The sequence below is a fragment of the Chanodichthys erythropterus genome, chromosome 6 (assembly GCF_024489055.1).
Source record: "Chanodichthys erythropterus isolate Z2021 chromosome 6, ASM2448905v1, whole genome shotgun sequence".
NCBI lineage: Eukaryota > Metazoa > Chordata > Actinopteri > Cypriniformes > Xenocyprididae > Chanodichthys > Chanodichthys erythropterus.
Window position 1 is genome coordinate 35,235,813 of NC_090226.1, and position 19,601 is coordinate 35,255,413.

At 39.1% G+C, this 19,601-nt stretch overlaps 1 protein-coding gene across 3 annotated transcripts in view; it reads right to left on the minus strand.

Moving 5' to 3' along the window:
- Positions 1-19,601, minus strand: part of vgll4b (vestigial-like family member 4b) — a 45,691-nt gene that overhangs the window by 2,801 nt on the left and 23,289 nt on the right. For all 3 annotated transcript variants that reach the window (XM_067388788.1, XM_067388786.1, XM_067388787.1), the window contains 3 exons: positions 10,439-10,628; positions 2,970-3,189; positions 2,003-2,126 (listed from right to left, as the gene is read on the minus strand). In XM_067388788.1, coding sequence (XP_067244889.1) covers positions 2,003-2,126; positions 2,970-3,189; positions 10,439-10,628 — 534 coding nt within the window. The remainder of the gene's footprint in view (positions 1-2,002; positions 2,127-2,969; positions 3,190-10,438; positions 10,629-19,601) is intronic.

The following is a 19,601-nucleotide window of genomic DNA, read 5'->3' on the forward strand; positions in this document are numbered from 1 at the left end:
TTAACACTCACCAAGCGCCAAATAAGAGTAATGCTCTGTGTTGGCGGGGATGTGAAACTGTGTCACTTGCCAGTTGGCCGGTAACATTTCTATGGATCCTAACAAATTTAATGTTGGCGGGAACATGAACGTGAAAAATGCTCAGGACAGTTGACGGGTCAGTGCTTCATTACAAAAGTTTAAGCCTTGCAAATTGAAATATTGAGTTCCATTTTGTGCTTGAATTTGTTGCTGTATGGGAAGTTTTCTGTGCGGAAACATCCGAAGCACGTGTCTCAGACAGCGCATGAATACCGAATTGAGCTCTCTTTCACTTCTTCTGCTTGAACGGGCATTATTTGACAATTTTGTGTGAATTTGTCTGTCTTTGCTGTGTATCCTAGTAAACTCAGTCGATTGTCTTAAGTGAACAGTTGAGAAGTCAACGCAGGTGTATCAGTATATTGGATCCGTGCAGCTCTTAAAGTCATTTGTTGTTTGATTAACATTGAAAACAAAGAAAAACATTATTAATAGGACTGCACGATATTGGAATAAACTGACACCGTTTTCATACTGCAGAAAAACAAAATACCGCAATTTCACCAGATGACTTGAATTAATCTCTATTTGGATTTGCATTACCAGCTTGGGTATGCATTATTTTCTAATAATTCAATGGCCCATTGTCAATTTTTCCTTACTTAATCTTTGTTCAAGCTACAAAAGGGATTTTGTCCTTGTATTTTGTTGTTTGATTAACATTAATGACACTGACAGCAGCCTATAAATACCTGCAGCTGTCTTTAAGACTGAATGCATGGATCCAATGTAATGATACACATCCGTTTTCTTTTTCAATAGTTTACGTTGACATAAGCCATAAATTACTGTGTTTATGAGGATACTTGCCAAGATGGGCATTTTGACAATTGTGTCCATTTAGCACAAACAGATGCAGAAGAGAATGGAATTAGGTGTTCGTGTGCATCTCTCTGTGAGTGCAGATGCGTGCGAGTTCTGAATTGAGTTGTCTTTGCACTTGAATGCTTCAAAATGTTTAAACTGATAGGACCTAAAACATGCAAATTATAAAACTTTCGCTCTATGATGGTTATAAGTAATCTACATTTAATGTATAAGACTATGCAGTTATTTTACATTTGATTACTTTATTAAATTTCTGTACCTGAAAACTACTGTTAGACATACCTGAAACACACCATCTTTGTTCTATTGTATTTGTGCTTTTGCTTGTAATTTGACTAATTTTTTTTTTTTTTTTTTTTCCCTTATGACTGTTTACTTGTATTTAATAATGTTTTAAATGTATATTAGTTAGGCTAGTAGTTTTAGCCATGGTATCGAAATTGGAATACAAAATTGTTAATTTTCCCACACAGGTGTGACACTGGAAGCATCAATTGATCCTTTCAAATTTAAAAATGTACTACTAGAAGAAAGTGAATTTGCATTTCTCAAACAAAAAATTAAATAAAGAAACCATAAAATAAGCCTGGCAGAAAAATCTTCCAGTACAAGTGCACACTTCATGAGGTGGTTGGATAATGCAAATTACTTTAGATTCAGAAAATTAGAATTTTTTCACTGAAAAGTGTTTTTTTTTTTTTTTTTTTTAAGAAAGTTCTCAAACATTCGAAAAATTGCACTACAATTTATAAAATAATAATAAAAAAATCTGAATGGATCAATTTATTTATTAAATACGTTGGTAACAGGGTGAAGTGGTTGATCTTGACTAATGCTGCCAATATTGCAATTTAAAGTAGAATAATTATAAAACCTGAGAAAATAGACTTAAATTATGTCACTTCCGGCATGTCAGTTACTCTATATCTGGTACTGGTAACAGGATTAAATGTTGTGTTTACATCTAATAGTTCTCTCTTGTAAAGGGCATGGGATGAGTGTCATTATTAGAAGAAAAAGTAATAGGACATCCACCTGTACCCCATTCATGTAAAGTGCCATCTACGATCCAGAGAGGTTTGCCTGTACTTACAGTTGGAGGGTCTCCGATAGTTTGAAGTCAAGCTGGGTGAGCAGCCGTTGTGAGACACGGTGCAGTGGGTGAGGTTACAGTTACGGTTGTTCGCTGGGGCACATGTGATCACAGAGGGTCGATTCTGCACACACAACACACACTTCAGATGAGCAAGTGTCCACACAAACAAACAGAACAACGACAGACTTCCTAAATTATAAAATCACATGTTCATTCATTTAACCAGAGGAGAACAGAGCTGACTGATCCTGGGTTTTCAAGGTCTTATTCTCCATTTCTGGCACCTAAAGGAGTTTGGCTTCCTTGCCACTGACACCTCTGGAGTTTATAAAGACATTTAAAGGATTAGTTCACTTCATAATTAAGATTTCCTGAATTTACTTGCCCCCATGTCATCCAAGATGTTTATGTCTTTCTTTCTTTCTCTACACGATCCCAGATGAAGAATAAGAGTCTTATCTAGAGAAACCATTGGCCATTTTCTAAAAGAAAAATATATATACTTTTTAACCCCAAATGCTCGTCTTGCACTGCTCTGCGATGCTCCACGCATTACGTAATCACGTTGGAAAGGTCACGCATGACGTAGGCGGAAGTACCACAGTAGGGTATAAAACTGAGATCTCTGGGATCATGTAGAGCTCTTTGAAGCTGCACTGAAACTGACATTTGGACCTTCAACCCGTTGAACCCCAGTGAAGTCCACTATATGGAGAAAAATCCTGGAATGTTTTCCTCAAAAACCTTCATTTCTTTTCAACTGAAGAAAGAAAGACATGAACATGTTGGATGACATTGGGCTGAGTAAATTACCATAGTTGAGCTTTTTCCTGGGGATTGAATGTAGCCAAACATAGTTTCAGGGGAGTTTGCTTCTAAACGTCACCAACAAAAAGGAGTTCTGCACCTTTTAAATCAAGAAAAACAAAAAAAATAAAAAGTCAGAGTGCACTGAAGTTGTTACCTGCTGGCGCTCAACAGGGCTGACAGTAGGCGAGATGGCAACAGTGCGGGTGGCGTCCATGTTTTTGGTCAGTGCGAGAGGCTGGTCCATGGCCAGGCTGGGCATGTGGGCGTAGAGGTGACCACCAACGAGACTCATGGCGGGGGCGCCGAGGCGCTCTATGGGACTGCGGCTGCGATCCCGGGGGTCCTTGCGGTAGTCCCCATTGGCAGGCTTGCCTCTGCAAGAGAAACAAAGGAGGGATTGTACTGAGGCCCACGCCGAACGGCACAAACAAGCAGAGCTATTAATGCTGCATTCAGTGGGCCTGGCAAGAGCTACGCACCTCCCGCAAGCAGTCGCAATGGCTTGATAAGAAGGGTTTGTATGGAGTCAACATTGCTTATACTCAAGCATTCATTTAGTGTGCTCAACAAATAATCTCTATTATTTTAAAGAAAGTTTTGTTCCATTTGATCGAGGCTGTCAAACCTCGCCTCCAACTCTACATTAGCTCAGATCGCTGGTTACAAAAGGCCCTTTCCCACTACCGACCTCCTTTCCTGTTTTTCTTTTCCCCTTAAAAGAATAGACACACATGCAGCAAAGCCCAGAAGCGCTATTCCACCCTTCCGGAACGATCGGCCTCCTGTTGCCAACAGAGCGGAGGCCCAGCAAGGGGCCAAGTGCACTATTCAAAAGGCTTCATCTGTGCTTCACAGGAAGAGAACTTAATACCCTTCACCGGGCACACAAGAGAGCTGAACAACAGCACGGGAAGAGCGGGTGAAACTCTAATCAGGTATTTGAAGGAAATGCTTTCAATGCAGAATCTGTAACCTCAGTTTGGTGACCGTGGTCCACCTTCGGGGAGAATAAACGCTGTAGGTTTTTGTCGAGGCTCAGCTGTGTGGGCTGCGATCCTTGAAATTGTCTGTTACTTGGCAACACAATTGGCAAGCGAAGCATCTGCAAGTAAACTGTTACGTCTACCGGAAATTACTGTCCTCACAATAACTAATGGAAAGCTGTGGAGGGAAATCTGTCAGAAACTACTCCCTTCACAATCCCTTCCTCAGCAAGATCAACTTTCACTGCAAAACGTACGCTGTGTACATACGGTCCTAAAGAAGTTGAGATATCATGATGACAGCACCACAGCTGGATGGTTACATATATAATATTGTTATACACAAACACACACACACAGTAGCAGAGTAACAAAAAAAAAAAAAAAAAAAAATAGTTTGAAAGTTCTGGACTCTGTTGACGATCTTCAAAGGATCCACAGAGGACAGACAGACATGCAAGTTGTGGCGTCTAAATTTATCATTGAATTTGCAGCGAACTACGAACTATATCAAGGTACTGTATATTGTCACATATGAGACTTCATAGCATCCACCTTTAATTGTTCAGTGAGTTTTTGCAGGCAAGATCAAGTCATTCCAAAACGAATCCACGCATTTTCCCCACGTATTCCAAGTTGGACTCATGGATTTTGCAATGTAAAGCAACATAAAGCTTCTCTGTTTGAAAGAAAATTCTGTGATCTATACATCACTATTGACAAGACCATTTTTGCCAATGGATCTTTGACGTAATTACACTAACGTAGCCGCACATTTACACCACAGCACAAGGACGTGAAGCTATATTGGCTTCAAGCTTCATATAATTAGCAGTAAGGTCAGATCTAAGAGATGCTGAATAATATTCAGAAAAACCTGCTGAAAGCCTCTTTACTCAAGATCCTTTGAAAACAAACAGCAAAGAGGTCTTTTCATGAGATCTTTCAGTTCCCTGCTATTCCTCTCTGATGAGAGCTAAATGCTCTGGCAATATTCCAGGAGTGCTTTCAAGACTCCTGCTCAGGAAAGAACAGATATTTGGGATTCTGAATAGAGTGAATCTACTTTCACATGAAGCTCTTGTGTATTTTGATGTTTCAGCACAAGGCTCAATATAATAGGGGTAAAATCAATTCACAAAAAAAAAAAAAAATTCAAAAATCGATTTTCTAAAGTGTTACACTTTAATAACTCTCTAAAGTGTCAACTTTAGTACTGTAAAGTTAATCACAAAAAGCCTCAAAAAAGGACTGATGGAAACAGCCGAAGTGTGAGCACAGATGTATGCGATCCCAAATTCAGTTCTCTTTCACAGCTTATTGCGCTTGCATGGTAAAATAAACCCACAATTATGCCAAACTGTGTGGAGTATTCACATAAAAACAATGGTAACACTTTAGTATAGGGAACACAAACTACAACTTTTCCCTCAATAAACTAATTTACTGCTTATTAATAGTAAGGTAGGTGTTAAGTTTAGAAATTGGGTAGGATTAAGAAGGTAGAATAAGGTCATGCAGAATAAGGCATTAATAAGTGCTTAATTAGTACTAATAAATAGCCAATATTCTATGAATATGCATGCTAATGAGCAATAAGCTAGGACAAAATGGATGCGTAACAGTATATTAGATCAGTGCATTCATTTTTAAAGGGACAGCGGCCTCATAAATAGCTGTTGCCGTCTGTTCCATTAATGTTAATTAATAAAAATCACTCACTGCTTTTTGACTGAATCACTTCTGTATCTTTAATATGAATCAATTTATATGTAATTCATAAAGTGAAGACTTTTTCCATTTGATTAGTCCATTTATGTAGTAAGAAATACTACATGTTAAATAAACCCAGTCTACTGTACCTTGAATTTATTTTATTTTTTTAATTTGTATATTTTTGTTCTATTGTATGTGTCTTATTAAAAATAGGAACAAAGCACATTACAAACAATATCAAAAATGAAATAAAATTGCCTGCCTTGCTTCTTGCCAGAAGACTCAGTCATGTGTGTAAATTAGAATCAAATCTACACATCGAATCAAAATGTGATTCAAAAATCGAGAATCGAATTTGAATCATATCATGAGGTACACCCCTACAAAATAATAGTAAATGTGCTAACTTACAGTACTGTGAGAGTAACAGCTTTAGTATTCAAGAAGCAATCTTTGTGCCATTAAACTGGATGTGAAGGTAACTTGGCTAAAAACACTAACTTGATCTGAGACTACGTTTTAAGAAATCGATTAATCGAAAAATAGATGTTTTTGCCCGGCCCTAATCTTCACATTGAAACCGTACACAGGATGAACGAGGTAGGCAGTCTGCTCCACACTTTACAGCAGTGAAGTGAACTCTACAAGACTCACTTTAGTCACAGATGCAGGCCAATAAAACTAGGGACATTTTCTCATAATTGCATTTCATAGCCGTGCTGCAAAACCTCACGAATCCACCACAGATCTTGGCAGGAAGATTTCTCTCTTATTTCTCCTTTAAGTCACTGGACCCTCGCCCACAAAGATACAGGAAACATCTGGGAGAAATCAAGGCAAGGAAGGCAGAACCACAGGATACAAACATTCAGTACTGTGGAAATGGTGCTTCATCTGATAGAGCCGTCCCATACGCGCCGCCCAATATCAGCCTTATATTTTTAGCATTCTTATAACACCACAAGAGAACAAATCATTAGAAACGTGCTTTAAAACATCACCCAAAGAGCTTTATTAATAGCGTGAGCTGTTTAACTAGTGTTACATTTATATAATGAATTCATTTACTTCCCATTTATAAACCTTACATGTTAAATGTGGTTACTGAAGCAACTAAAACATTTTGGCACATTGATTATTTTTGGCTCAGGTTTTGAAAGGAGCATCCAAAAAGGTAAATGGCAGTTTCAGAGTTTGGACCCGTTCCACACTGCGTGTAATCAGTTTAAAACAGTTTGGCTAACTTGCTTTGACAAATTATAATCCAAACACAAATGAGCCACTCATGTGTTTGCTTACATATAAAAGTTAGCAGAAAAACATTATTTTATAAACCCTAACCACACTGGCACTGCCTTTTCATGACTCTCCATTTGGCTGGCTATGGATGCATGAGAAAGACACAGTCTCCAAGTTCCCAGCAGGAACACACAGGCGGCCGTGGATTATTCCCAGCTCCAGGAGAACCTTTGAAATCAGATGTCTGTCCTTACTTGCTTCTTACAGGGAGATTTAGGTCTCATATTGAAAGTATGGACTTCTAATGATAACCTTCTGTTGCATTTATGATCTACACTGTAAAAGGGCATAATATAGCCACTTTAAGTCTAGAGCAGGTTTTCCTGCTTGAATGCTGATTATTTTCCTCAAATTCTCCATTGTTGCAGCTCCTCTCTTCCCAGTCTGTCAGTAACGCTCTGTTTAGTTCTTGTCTATGAAGCCCCTCCTTCTGAAAAGCACAATGTGCTCTGATTGGTCGGCTGGAGCAGTGTGTTGTGACTGGTGTTTGGGAAATGTCCCGCCCCTTACCATAACCGCCAGTTTCAACACACTACTAACTCACTCAACCAGGCCCCGCCCCTTTATTCTGTGTATGAATTATTTAAATGAGGAATATTGTGAAGATGGAGGCATTTCAGGGAGTTCAGAAACACTGATATAGAGAAAAATAAGCTTTTTCCTGCTCAAACAGCAACATTACACACTAAAGTCAGATGAAGATGGAGAAAAGCATAATAGGACTAGTTTAAACCTTCCTTTTAAAGATGGCACTTTCAGTCATTTGGTACAGCAGAGGAACTCTTATTTTGTTGTAGACGTCAACAGGGACCAGGGCAGGAACAGTGTGTCTTATTCAGCAGTGGGGCGTCTCCAGTGGGACAGGCCGGAGCAAGCTTCCAGAACGCAGTGGGCTGACCGGATAAGAGGCCCTTTGTTTTCATGGAAGCAGTGAAAATGAGAAAATGGCCCCCACCCTGACACCGAGCCCACTCGACGACAATATGTCTCCCGGAGTTTCCAGTTTTATTAGACCTACGAGGTTTCACTGGCAGCACTGAGGGAGCTGTATGTGAAGAGTCTTATCTCTTTGCTTTAAACTGTTTAGTCTGGCACAGACAGATTGCAGTAAACTAACGCCTAGACAAACCTACAGATCAAAAACCAGCATAACATGAAACAACTCTAAACACTCAGAGACAACCGGCGCACGCTTCTAACAACGGAGGGCCAGAAATGCTTAAAATAACTTTCCAACTCTGGACAAAAGCTTATGGTGTGTAGAAACACAGGAAAAGTGATTTTCCCAGCCCCCACTCTTCATTCCCTACTATAGAAAAACAGCATCATGGAAACCTGAGCTGCTTCAGCCTGTGGTGTCCGGTGTCGCCCGCAAACTCCCAACCAAAACAATCAAGAGCGGCTCTTTCACCTCCATCCTGATCAAAATCACATGTCTGTGTGGAGCAATACAGAGGAAAATGAACAATTCAATCCTCAGTGTTCAAATATAAACGTATTCCTACTCTTGGTAAAGCGAGGAAAACTTTTGCAGAAACTTTCCTGAAACTCAAAGCCTCTGTGCGATACGTTTTCAGAGCTAAAGGATTTGTTCACCCAAAAATGAAAATTCTGTCATTAATTACCCGCAAGACTTCCGTTCATCTTCAGAACACAAATTAAGATATTTTAGAATGCTTTCAATGGAGGATAAAAAAAACAATGAAATTACAGTCATTCAGAAAGGAACTAAAGACAGCGTTAAAACGGTCATGTGACTGCAGTGGATCAAACTTAATGTTATGAAGAGACGAGAATACTTTTTGTGCGCAAAAACAAAACAAAAATTACTTTATTCAACAATTCTCATATGCCATTTACGTTGCAGAGCTTCCGTGTTTATGTCCGAATGCCGGCTCAGTACTGGCCAAAGCTGGTCACATGATCAGCTTGATGCATGTGTGTGATGCTGACGCAGGAGCCGGCCAATAACGAGTCGCCGTTCTGACGTAGAACCTGGAAGCGCTGGACGTAAACAACGTATGAGAATGACAGAGAAGAGAAGAGATTGTTAAATAAAGTTATTTTATTCTAGTCTCTTCATAACATTAATGTTGAACCACTGCAGTCACATGACTGTTTTAACGATGTCTTTAGTTCCTTTCTGGACCTTGAAAGTGTTGATTATATTGCTGTCTATGACGAGTCATAAACCTCTCAGATTTCATAAAAAGTATCTTAATTTGTGTTCTGAAGATGAACGAAGGTCTTACGGGTGTGGAACGACATGAGGGAGAGTAATTAATGACAGAAATTACATTTTTGGGTGAACTAACACTTTAACTTCAGGGTCTAAGACAGAAACAAAAGACGTGTAAAAAACAAACACTTCAACTTTTACACAATTTCTAAAGTAAAATTACATTTTCTAATTATAATTATATTGTAAATTGTTTCTGCAGAGGTTTGCTAACAGTTAATAATGAAACACTAATAATTCTTAGATTAATAAAAAGTTGGAACTAAACAATCCAAACCACTTGCACTTCAACAAAACAAAAACTTTGGCATTTATCATCAACATAAAATGAGCAAGAGCAGCATTAAGGCCATGAACAGGATCTTGCCATCTGTGACTTCAGAAGAGACGTGGGAAAGCGAGTGTTAAAGTTAGTGAAAAGGGAAGACGTTGTAAAGAATCTGCAACCCTCAGCACTATCAAGACCTCAACAGGCTTTTTAATCGGTGACAAGCTCTGACGGGCTGCCAAGATGAAGACTAAGATCAAGTCGAGTGTGATAGCATTACAAAACCTGTGCTCTTAAATTTAAGACAAACAATGTCAAAGCCCAATTTAAAGAGTAGTCCATTGTAGTCTTGAGTTTACTTCACAATATTCCTCATTTAAATAATTAATGCGCAGAATAAAGGGGCGGGGCCTGGTTGAGTTAGTTAGTAGTGTGTTGAAACTGGCGGTTATGGTAAGGGGCAGGACATTTCCCAAACACCAATCACAACACACCGCTCCAGCCGACCAATCAGAGCACATTGTGCTTTTCAAAGGAGGGGCTTCATAGAGACAGGAACTAAGTGTTACTGACAGACTGGGAAGAGAGGAGCTGCAACAATGGAGAATATGAGGAAAATAATCAGCAGGAAAACCTGCTCTAGTAAAGCACAAAAACACAAGGAGCACTTCATTCTCTGAGCTTCTGTTGTTCTCACTGGCACTTGGATCCTAATTGACAGAACAAATTGGCGGTCATAAATCAGCCTGCTCTGCTCTGCCTAGCACCAGCGTGGCTTTTTCACTGCTGAACAGCACATCTCGTGTCCCACGACCGAACGCCGCTCTTCCAAACGGGGCTGGAATGTGGGGAATGTTCACAGCTCTGCCATGAGGGCACAGCCAGGCACTACAAACAGCCCATGTGCTCCGCTCCGAGCACCGGAATGTCAGGAATCCCAGGCCTCGGTCTTCAGCACATTCCAGAATCGCTTTCGGCAGGAACACTGCCTGCGCGGCCCTAACTTAAGCTGAGTAAGAGGGTTTCTAAAAAGGACCAGATTTCCATGTTGGTGGAGAGAGGACACAAGCACAAGATGTGTCCAGAATGAGACGCATGATATTATCGGTTCCACTTACAACTGTCCGACAAACAGCCGGCTCATCTTGGCCACATGCTCGCTGTTACAGTCGATGTCGTCGTCTGCTTGGTCCCCGCTGTGTTTCCTCTTGCTGGGGCTGATGGGAGGAGGGCCTGTCCTGTGATTGCTGACTGCAGAGGACAGGGACAGGGACTGCATTCTGGACTCTCCTCTCAGAGCAGCTTCGCCTGCCAGAAACACAAGACAACTAGCATTAATACAGCTGATACAGCACTTGTATCCATTTGCTTTGGACGGATTCAGGGTTGACGCTGTTAAAAATGTCTTCCATTTAATAAAATATGTTTAAGAGATACTGGCCTCTGGCATGAGGAACACAGCAATAGTTCTTCATTTGATAACACAAACTGGTGTGTCCTATTCGGCACTGTGCATTTACCATCTGAGTGAGCAACCAAGCGAAGTGTAAAATAATCTACTCTACACACACAGTGTGTCTTGAGTTTTATTCAACTACATATCACAACAGGAAGAGGACAGAACATAAATAAATGGTAACACATTGGTATGGGGAACAGGTATTCACCATTAACTACGACTTTTGCCTCAAACTCTTAATTTACTGCTTATTAATAGTTAGTAAGGTAGTAGTTAAGTTTAGGTTTTGTGCTTTATAAGCACTAATAAACAGCCAATATGCAAGCTAATAAGCAACTAGTTAAAAGTGAGAATTGTTCCCCATACTAAAGTGTTACTGAAATAAATATTTGCCTTGTAAATACATCTTAAAATTAAAAATAAATAAATAAAACTTAGTTTCAGATACTTTCTAAATGTTGCTTACACCAGAAGTGGTCATTCCGCCAAGTGTCACTTTCAAAATCTACCAACAGGCTTGCAAAATGGATAATGTACCATTTCTATCTTAAGGTTAATTGGAGCAATATTTGCTGAGAAAAGCCCCTTAATGAATATAATTCAAAAACATTGCTACAGACGAGTAAATCAAAGTGTGACCTCTAGGGTTAGGAATCGTACGAATTTTTACGAAATTCCGGTTCCGATTCCATTAAAATTATTAACCTACCAAAATTAAAATAAAAATTAGTATGGGGGAAAAGGCACAACTCAACCCAAATAGTCATTTGTGTGTTTATTATACTTGTAAAATGAGTTTAACAGACTGCTAATCTCAACTTCACTAACACTTTACAACAAGGTTCATAAAATTAGTAAACTACATTAACATGAACTAATAATGAACTTCATTTCTACAGCATTTATTAAACTGTTAATGTTAATTTCAACATTTACTAATACATTAGGCTATTAAAATCAAGAGTTGTATTTGTTAACATTAGTTAAATCACTCGAACAAACTATGAACAGCTGTATTTTTAACTTTTTAACAAACAGTACTGCAAACAGGTCTTTACTCATTCTGTGCTGTCAGTCTGTTTTTAAATTGGACTAAATTAAAACACATTAAAAGGGTATTATACCCAGCATTGCCAAGTCCGCAGTTTTCCCGTGGAATCGGGCTACTTTTACACTGTTGCCGTGGGTTTAAATCAACCCAAAATAACATATTTAGTCCCTGGAATGCAAATTACCAGAGGAACGCCACCAAAAACATGAATTTTACCCTCCGGAACGTGATTTTTACCATGGGACGCCCCTGAAATGCCACTGGGCTAGTTTTGGGCTAGTTTTGAGGAGCAATTGGGTGGGTTTTGTTGTGAAAACCTGGCAACCCTGATTATACCAGCCACCAAGCTGCAGAGATATAAGTACTGCTCCATTAAAACCCACACCGGTCCACTATATTACACATGAAAGCTCCTGGTCAATACAGGCCACTGCTTTGATGTTGATTTTCAGATCATAAAAACCATCAAATCACACAGAGAGAAGAATCACAGCAATCACCATTAACTCGCTCATCCTTCTTTCCTTTGATATAGCTCTCTTTCTTTAAGACCACTTTAAAAAAACATCAGTATTTGAAAACATTACATTGATACACTGAGGCTGCAAAGTCTCAATATTTGTTTTGTAAATGCCTTCAATCTTTGCTTTTTACTTGCAATCAAACTTCTTTTTCTGCACAAGTACTGCATTGGAGGATTGTAAGTAATGCAAGTGTCATTACAACACTATGCTGAAAGATTCCTCTCAAATATGAGATACAGTACAAGGGCACTCAGTACATTTGCAGGCTCTGTGTAGGAGTTAGGCCGGAAAATTACAACTGGCACGCTCTCTCCGATGGGACTTTCCACTTGCGATGAGGTTAACTAAGCCTGAGAAACTTTGTAAGATCCATTTATTAAGCTAGACATGAAGCCTGCATCGGTGCAGTTATTTACAGAGTAAAATGATAAATAGACATGGTAAAAAAATAACCCAACCAGGTGTCCTCTCCTACACTGAAGCCTCATAAAATAAGTCATGCATACATTCACTCTAGTAAACGAACGATAAAGCTCAGACAGACAAGCTCACGAGGTACTTCCCAAAACAAGCGGCCTATTTTCCCGACTGACATGTTTCGGCTCGTCTGTCCGTGCTCCATGGCAACAGAGCTGACATCATTGTTTTTGGCAAGGGCCGGAGCTGCTAATAGAGAAAAGGCTGCGCTGCAGTAAACGTCCACAGCGCCCCGACACATGATAGCTTATCTGTGTTAGCCTCCAGAGAGCATGAGGAGACGTGGGCTGTGCTGTGAAAGTTAGTGGAGATTCGTTTATCATCAATGAAGAATACTGTACGAAGACAGATGTCAAATGATGAAGTACAACAGTGTTTGTCAACCCTGCAACACTACACATTCTCAAAGTCTTCCTAATCCAACACACCTGACTCATTCAGCTCGTTAGAAGAGACTCGGATAAGAGACTCCGAGCCTCCAGAGACAGGGAAACACTGAACTACAGCAAACATTATTAGGGTAAGGTGTTGTCAACAGCACTATTTGAACAGGATTAGTTTCTCAAATAATAAATGAAGGTTTTCAAGAAGAGGTCAGAAAGGAGAACAATTCTGAGGTGACTTGAAATAATTGCTATTGTGCAAATACTGCTTGAGTTACATTTATCAACTATCATTTCATTTACTCATGTCTGTAGTTATCAGTAAGGTGACTGTCTCTATTCTGCACCGGAAAGGCAAATTTCAGAAACATCAAAACTGAGTTTTCAGGAATGATTTGGCATCTATTTTGAGATTTTTCTTTTTTCTTCACAACCTGTCACAGGATATATCGCTGTCTAAACACCAGAATTCACTGATAAAATGTGTTTTGCTTTTGTATGACAGCATTTTTGTGACATATGTGAATATATAGTAAAGTGAAATTTATTTCTTTGATTAAAGCTGAATTTTCAGCTTTTTATTTTTCAGGATTGTTTCTTGAATAAAGTTCAGAAGAACAATTTATTTGAAATGGTACAGAAAATGTCACTTTTGATCAAATTAATGCACAACAAAATTCAACGGTAGTGCATATGCAAATGACGAAGTAGTAAGGAAAAAAGCTCAAAAAGTTTGTAAAACCAATTGTAATGCTTAAAATTTGGTGAAGTGCAAACCAAAAATGCAACCTCTTGAACATTACAAATATGAAATGTGATTCATGCATTAAGCAGCTAGTCAAAAAGTGTGAAAAATCAACATTGGCAATCTCAGAAGCTCCCTTCAGACACAGATTTCGCAGAATTTCTGAGAAAGCTGTTCCAGTAACTGTATTCATTCACACTGCCAGAACTTTCCCATATTCTGTGCTTTCATTCACACACATCGCAGACCGTTCCATAAAGCCAAAGCGACATTACGATGTGACATCCCTGCAAATTCATTTTAGCATCCTCTCGTGAATAACTGCTTTATTTTTGTAAACTAATTTTCTCCTCCTGCCAGCAAAATAGCTGCACATCAACTAACGGTTGCGTAGATATTCCCGGGAACGTTACTAGATCCTGATTCCAGTATTTTGGCATCCCTTTTAAAGCTCTCTGGCAGTTTTATGAACTCAAAGCTCAGTGTGAATGAATCTAGACGCTCCTCACTCAATGTCTCAGAAGACGTTTGAGTTGATCTGCAAGTTAGATTATGAGAAGTTTGTCTAATTCTCACGGGAATCAAATCACTAGCATGATTTCCTCTCTGCAGAACTTCTGAAGTGCACAACAAGGAGAAAAGAGAAACAGGAGAACGAAGCTTCTTTCAACCAACCTGTTGAATTTCACACTTCGGTGAGACGTTCAGATCAAGCAGAAACCTCACAACAACCTTCGCTGGGAACTGCAGGAGCCATAAAAGATTGTTATCAGTGTTAGAAGAGATGATGTTTGATCTATTGAAAGACTGTCATTATGAGCGTAAGTGATCAAAGTCTGCTCCTACTACTGGAGACTTCAAACGTCAAGCCAGAATGAGATTGTGTTACGGATGTGAGCCAAACCCTTCCTCCACCGCACATCCTCACACATTTTCAGAAGACAACCTCGTATGCAAATAACACTTTTGGCAAACATGGTGTGAAAAGAAGAGATTCCCTGTCAAACCAAGCCCTGCCTTCAAGCTCCTGATCATACAAAGCATCTGAAATCTGATCTTCTCTGACCAGCAGACAGCATGTTACCCATTCACTGGAGCGGAGGGCACGCATGTCTCTCTTTTTAAGCAGGGAGGCCACTGCTAGACAGGTATGGTTTTAGCAGGGGGTCTTATCTTTCTGTTGCCAGCAGCTCTTTTTAGCCTTTGTTCAGCAGGAAAGATGACAGTCAGCGTTTCACCCCTGGCTAAAGGCTCGGCTTCATTTTAAACTCAGCTGGCAAGCGCAGAGCCCGAGATGAGCACAGCACGCCACCGCCGCAACCTGCAACAACACGGAAAAGGCCACGCATTCCTCCTGAACACGTCCGATACCTGTAATCAAGGGAAAACACGCGCTCCAAAACACGGGGGAAGAAAAAAAAAGATTGTGTTTTAAATATAATTTATTATGAAGCAATATTCTTATCAGTGTTCAATCAGCTTTGACATTTAAATTTGCATATTTGTGATATTCATCCTGAGGGCATTTTTCACTTGTATAAAGTGACAATCGTATTAAATGTATGCCTAATTTTTCATTTTATATTCTTAACTTAGATCAATAAATCCAATTACAATAATAAGACACTGTAGGGCTGTTACCAATCAAATTACATCATTTACACTGAAAAATTACATTAAATAGGGTTATTTTATTTTGTTTTAAATATTTTTTGAAAACACAAATAAGAAATGTTGGGGAAAAACAAACATGAAACTAAACCAAAAGTGAGTCATGAATCATTCAGAAGACTGATTCATTCAAGAATGAGGCAGTTTATGAATGGGTCGTTGAATCTTTTGACTCATTGAAAACGCTGAATTATTCAGCAATGTATATATGTTATAAATAGGGCTGGGTACCGAACTCGATACTTTTTAGGTACCGATCGAACTGCCTCGATACTATCGAGTATCGAAAAGTGTCTTGTCATTCGGTACCAAATTTCGGTACCTCAGAATGGAGCCGAGGATAGGGGTGGAGAAATGCTTTCGCTGACTCGTTGAGGAGCAAGTAACGTTGCGCTACATTATTATTTATATCTAAATATATAAAACTATACGCGCGAGAGAGACCCTATGTGCGAGAGGGCGAGTAAATCAACGGTTTCGTTTTCAGTTTATCTCCGAATGGACGGGTGAGAAACGGCTGTTTATGTGAGCAGCCGGTTCACTACAGATACTGTGAACAGAAAACAAAAGTGTCGCACTGCCTGCAGAAACAGCGGAACGCGCGATGTTTTTTAGACTAGTTATGGACAGGTACAACACACAGCAGCTTTACATCAGCGTTCGTCCCTCAAGTCTATGGAAACACGTGACCGGTTCGTGACAGGCTCGTTCGCCTGCACGAGCACAGGCTCTGCCTCTGGCTCCAGAACGCGAACAATTCTGCTGAAAAGGGGTATCAGCATCCTCCTGATAATGCGGATAATCTGCGGGTCGGGCCAAGTAATAAAAAAATAACATTCAAATTAATTGCGGGTGGATGAGAGATGAATCATTAATGTGTTGATTTTAATAAAGACACAGAACTCTTATTTCACGGCAAGACGCAACGAACTTGCGTCACTCTTACTTCCGCTTTGATCTTGTTAATAATAATTAATTTTTTGAAGAAGAACAATTGCTGAGTGATTTAAAAAGAGCCTCACATACTGAATGTTTGCATTGAAAACTAAACTTTATTAAAACTATTTGCACTGATTCATTGTGTTGGGTAAATTTTGTTAATTTGTGCTTTTTTTATTCCCCGCAGTGGCTCAGGAGATGAGTCTTTGAGTCTGAAAAAAGGTCAACAAAGTTAAAATATAAAACCAAAGATTTTTTTTGAGGTTATGTAATCTTGTTTAAACAGATTTTATAAAATTGGTATCGAAAAAGGTATCGTTTAGGTATCTGTATCGAAGTCAAGGTATCGGTATCGTCTCGGTATCGAAAAGTTTTGAACGATACCCAGCCCTAGTTATAAATAAACTGTAAACTCAATGTGGAGTTTTTATGTGTTGTGCCCATTTGTTTAGATTTCTCCTCGAGAGGCTCTGTTATTAACATCAGTATATTATAGCATGTATTATATATCATTCACTATCAATCGCCACTTTCACTAAATGTAATAAAATCATTCTCACGTTTTGATGATTCCTCGTTATTGTGTTATTAATGTTTTAATCAGGCTATTGTCTGGTCGGGCAAGTAAAATTCTTTCATTCACTTAAAAAAAAAAAAAAAAAAAAAACATACACTTGTCACGGACGAGCCCTGGAATCTGCAGGCACCTCATGATCCAATCCGATTACAATTCCAGGAGTCACGATACGATTCCAAAACAATTCTTGATTCCACTTTTTTTTTTTTCTTAATTTGTTTACAGACTTTTAAAATATTAAATTTGCACGTTTAATAAGTACTTTAAAATATTACTACAATTAAAAATTAAAACGACTGTTAGGAATTTTCAACTGAATAAATATAGCTTCAAAACAAGCTAATTGTAAATATTAATTACAAGCAAAAAACTTTTTCCAATCAAGAGCAGGGAGTGATTTTACTCTTTACTGCCGTTTGATTATTACTGATGACATCACAAGCAGCAGAAGGTATATCATCATCTTCGAAACACAAATGAAATTTGAGACCTCATTGGTCCTCGCGCATCAAGTGAACATGCTTGAGCTTCCATTTACCATAAAGTGTGCGTTGATCAAGGCTTATATGCGAATAAAAGCCTAAATTCAATCTGTTCAGTGTAAAAAGCAACCGAGTCTCTTCAGAATATTTGGACTAAACCGCTCGATTCATATGGATTACTTTATCTCTTTATGAACTTTTTGAAGCATCAAAGTGTCAGTTGCAAATCAATGAAGGGACAGAAATCTCATATTTCTTCAAAAATATCTTCATTTGCATTCTGAAGATCTTACAGGTTTGGAACGACATGAGGGTGAGTAATTAATGACAATTTTTATTTCGGAGTGATCTAACCCTTTAAGACAACTGACTGTGTTAACATTAAATTGAGTGAATATTATGTAAAATAAGCATACATTTAATTATTTCCACAAGACGCCATTTCCGTTAACTTTTATAATCTCCCCAGCTCATGGTAAGAGTCCTCAAAATCATCTTTGGTGTGAAGAACAATGAACATAAAAGATAAGAAAGTTTGTCTGCGACCTTTGAATGGCTGCTTTCACTCGATTCCAGATAAAGCGCAAAGCAAAGTTCAGCAAAGCGATGTCTTTCACCAGAGAACCGCACTGTGCACGTTTCGACTCGGCAGAGACAAAAAACGATGCAGAAACAGAGCTATTTTCAGGGACGATGCTGTAATAGATTAGCCATGTGCTCAGGAAATTCTCTGGCACACATTATAAATAGCTGAAGCAGCAGCCGTGCTACAGTGAGCAAAAAACGGCTGCGATTGTGTATTTCCATCCACTGTCACTGGGTCATGTGACCGGCTGCCCGAGAGGAGGGCATTCCAGCGGGTCCGACATCCGCTCCGAGCAGCTATAATAGATTCTCAGAACAGAGGCCCGTGGAGAGATACGCCAGTCACGTCAACCATTCAGTTGCTGCTGGAGTTTTTCCACATAATGTTTTGAAGAGTTATCTGGAAACACCAAAGAGCCACCGGCCAAGAAAGAGGTCTGCTGTCACTCACAGACGTAAACAAAAACGTCTGTAACACAAGTTAGGCCTAATACTAACACTTCAAAGTAACACTCAGATTAAGTGCTTGAAGCATGAGCAATGGAGGCCAATTATGCTGATGCCAAACCCTCCTAGATCAAAAACAACATGAAAGTGTGCAGACAGATGTTTAGCAATTCGCCAACAAACAACCTGCATCATATTACAGAACAAACTGTTAATAAAGCAACCGGCCTGATATATTAGCTGGACGCATAAATGTCGTGTATTTCCTGCACAAGAGTAAATCACAAGATGAAAAAGAGCCGTCCGGACGGGTATATGGGGTCTGGATCACATTTCTGCTCTCTTGACATGTGATGGTCGACAACAGGAGGCTGGTACAGCTCGGTGCAGAGATCCACGCTTGATTTACCTGCTATTCTGCTCAATCCACAGCTCTACTGAAGCACATAGCCTCGCATGACGCTCAAAATAAAGCCAAACAGAAACAAAACAGTACTGATGAACAGTGAGAAGACAGAAGGTGAGTAACGCATGAGGAACTGCTCTGGATTGCAGTACATGAACCAAAGGAATCTGCATACTGTACATTTCTCATGCGCACTTCTGAAAGCATGTGCTGGAGCTGCTTCAGATAATAATAATAATAATAATAATAATAATATTCCAGCCACAGATTATATTAGGCATTCTTAACTAACCATCAGACAATTTACTTCTGTACATGAGTTAAAGGTGTTTAAATGTCTGCATCAATAGAAATTGATAGAAAGTGATTTTTATATACATAGAAAGCACATAAAATGTGAGTTAATCGTCTACTTTTAAGGTTTCAAATAAGTTTTGGGAGAATTAAATGTGTGAATAAAATACGTTCCATTGAAACATGTACACTACCAGTCAAAAGTTTGGAAACATTACTATTTTTAATGTTTTTGAACAAA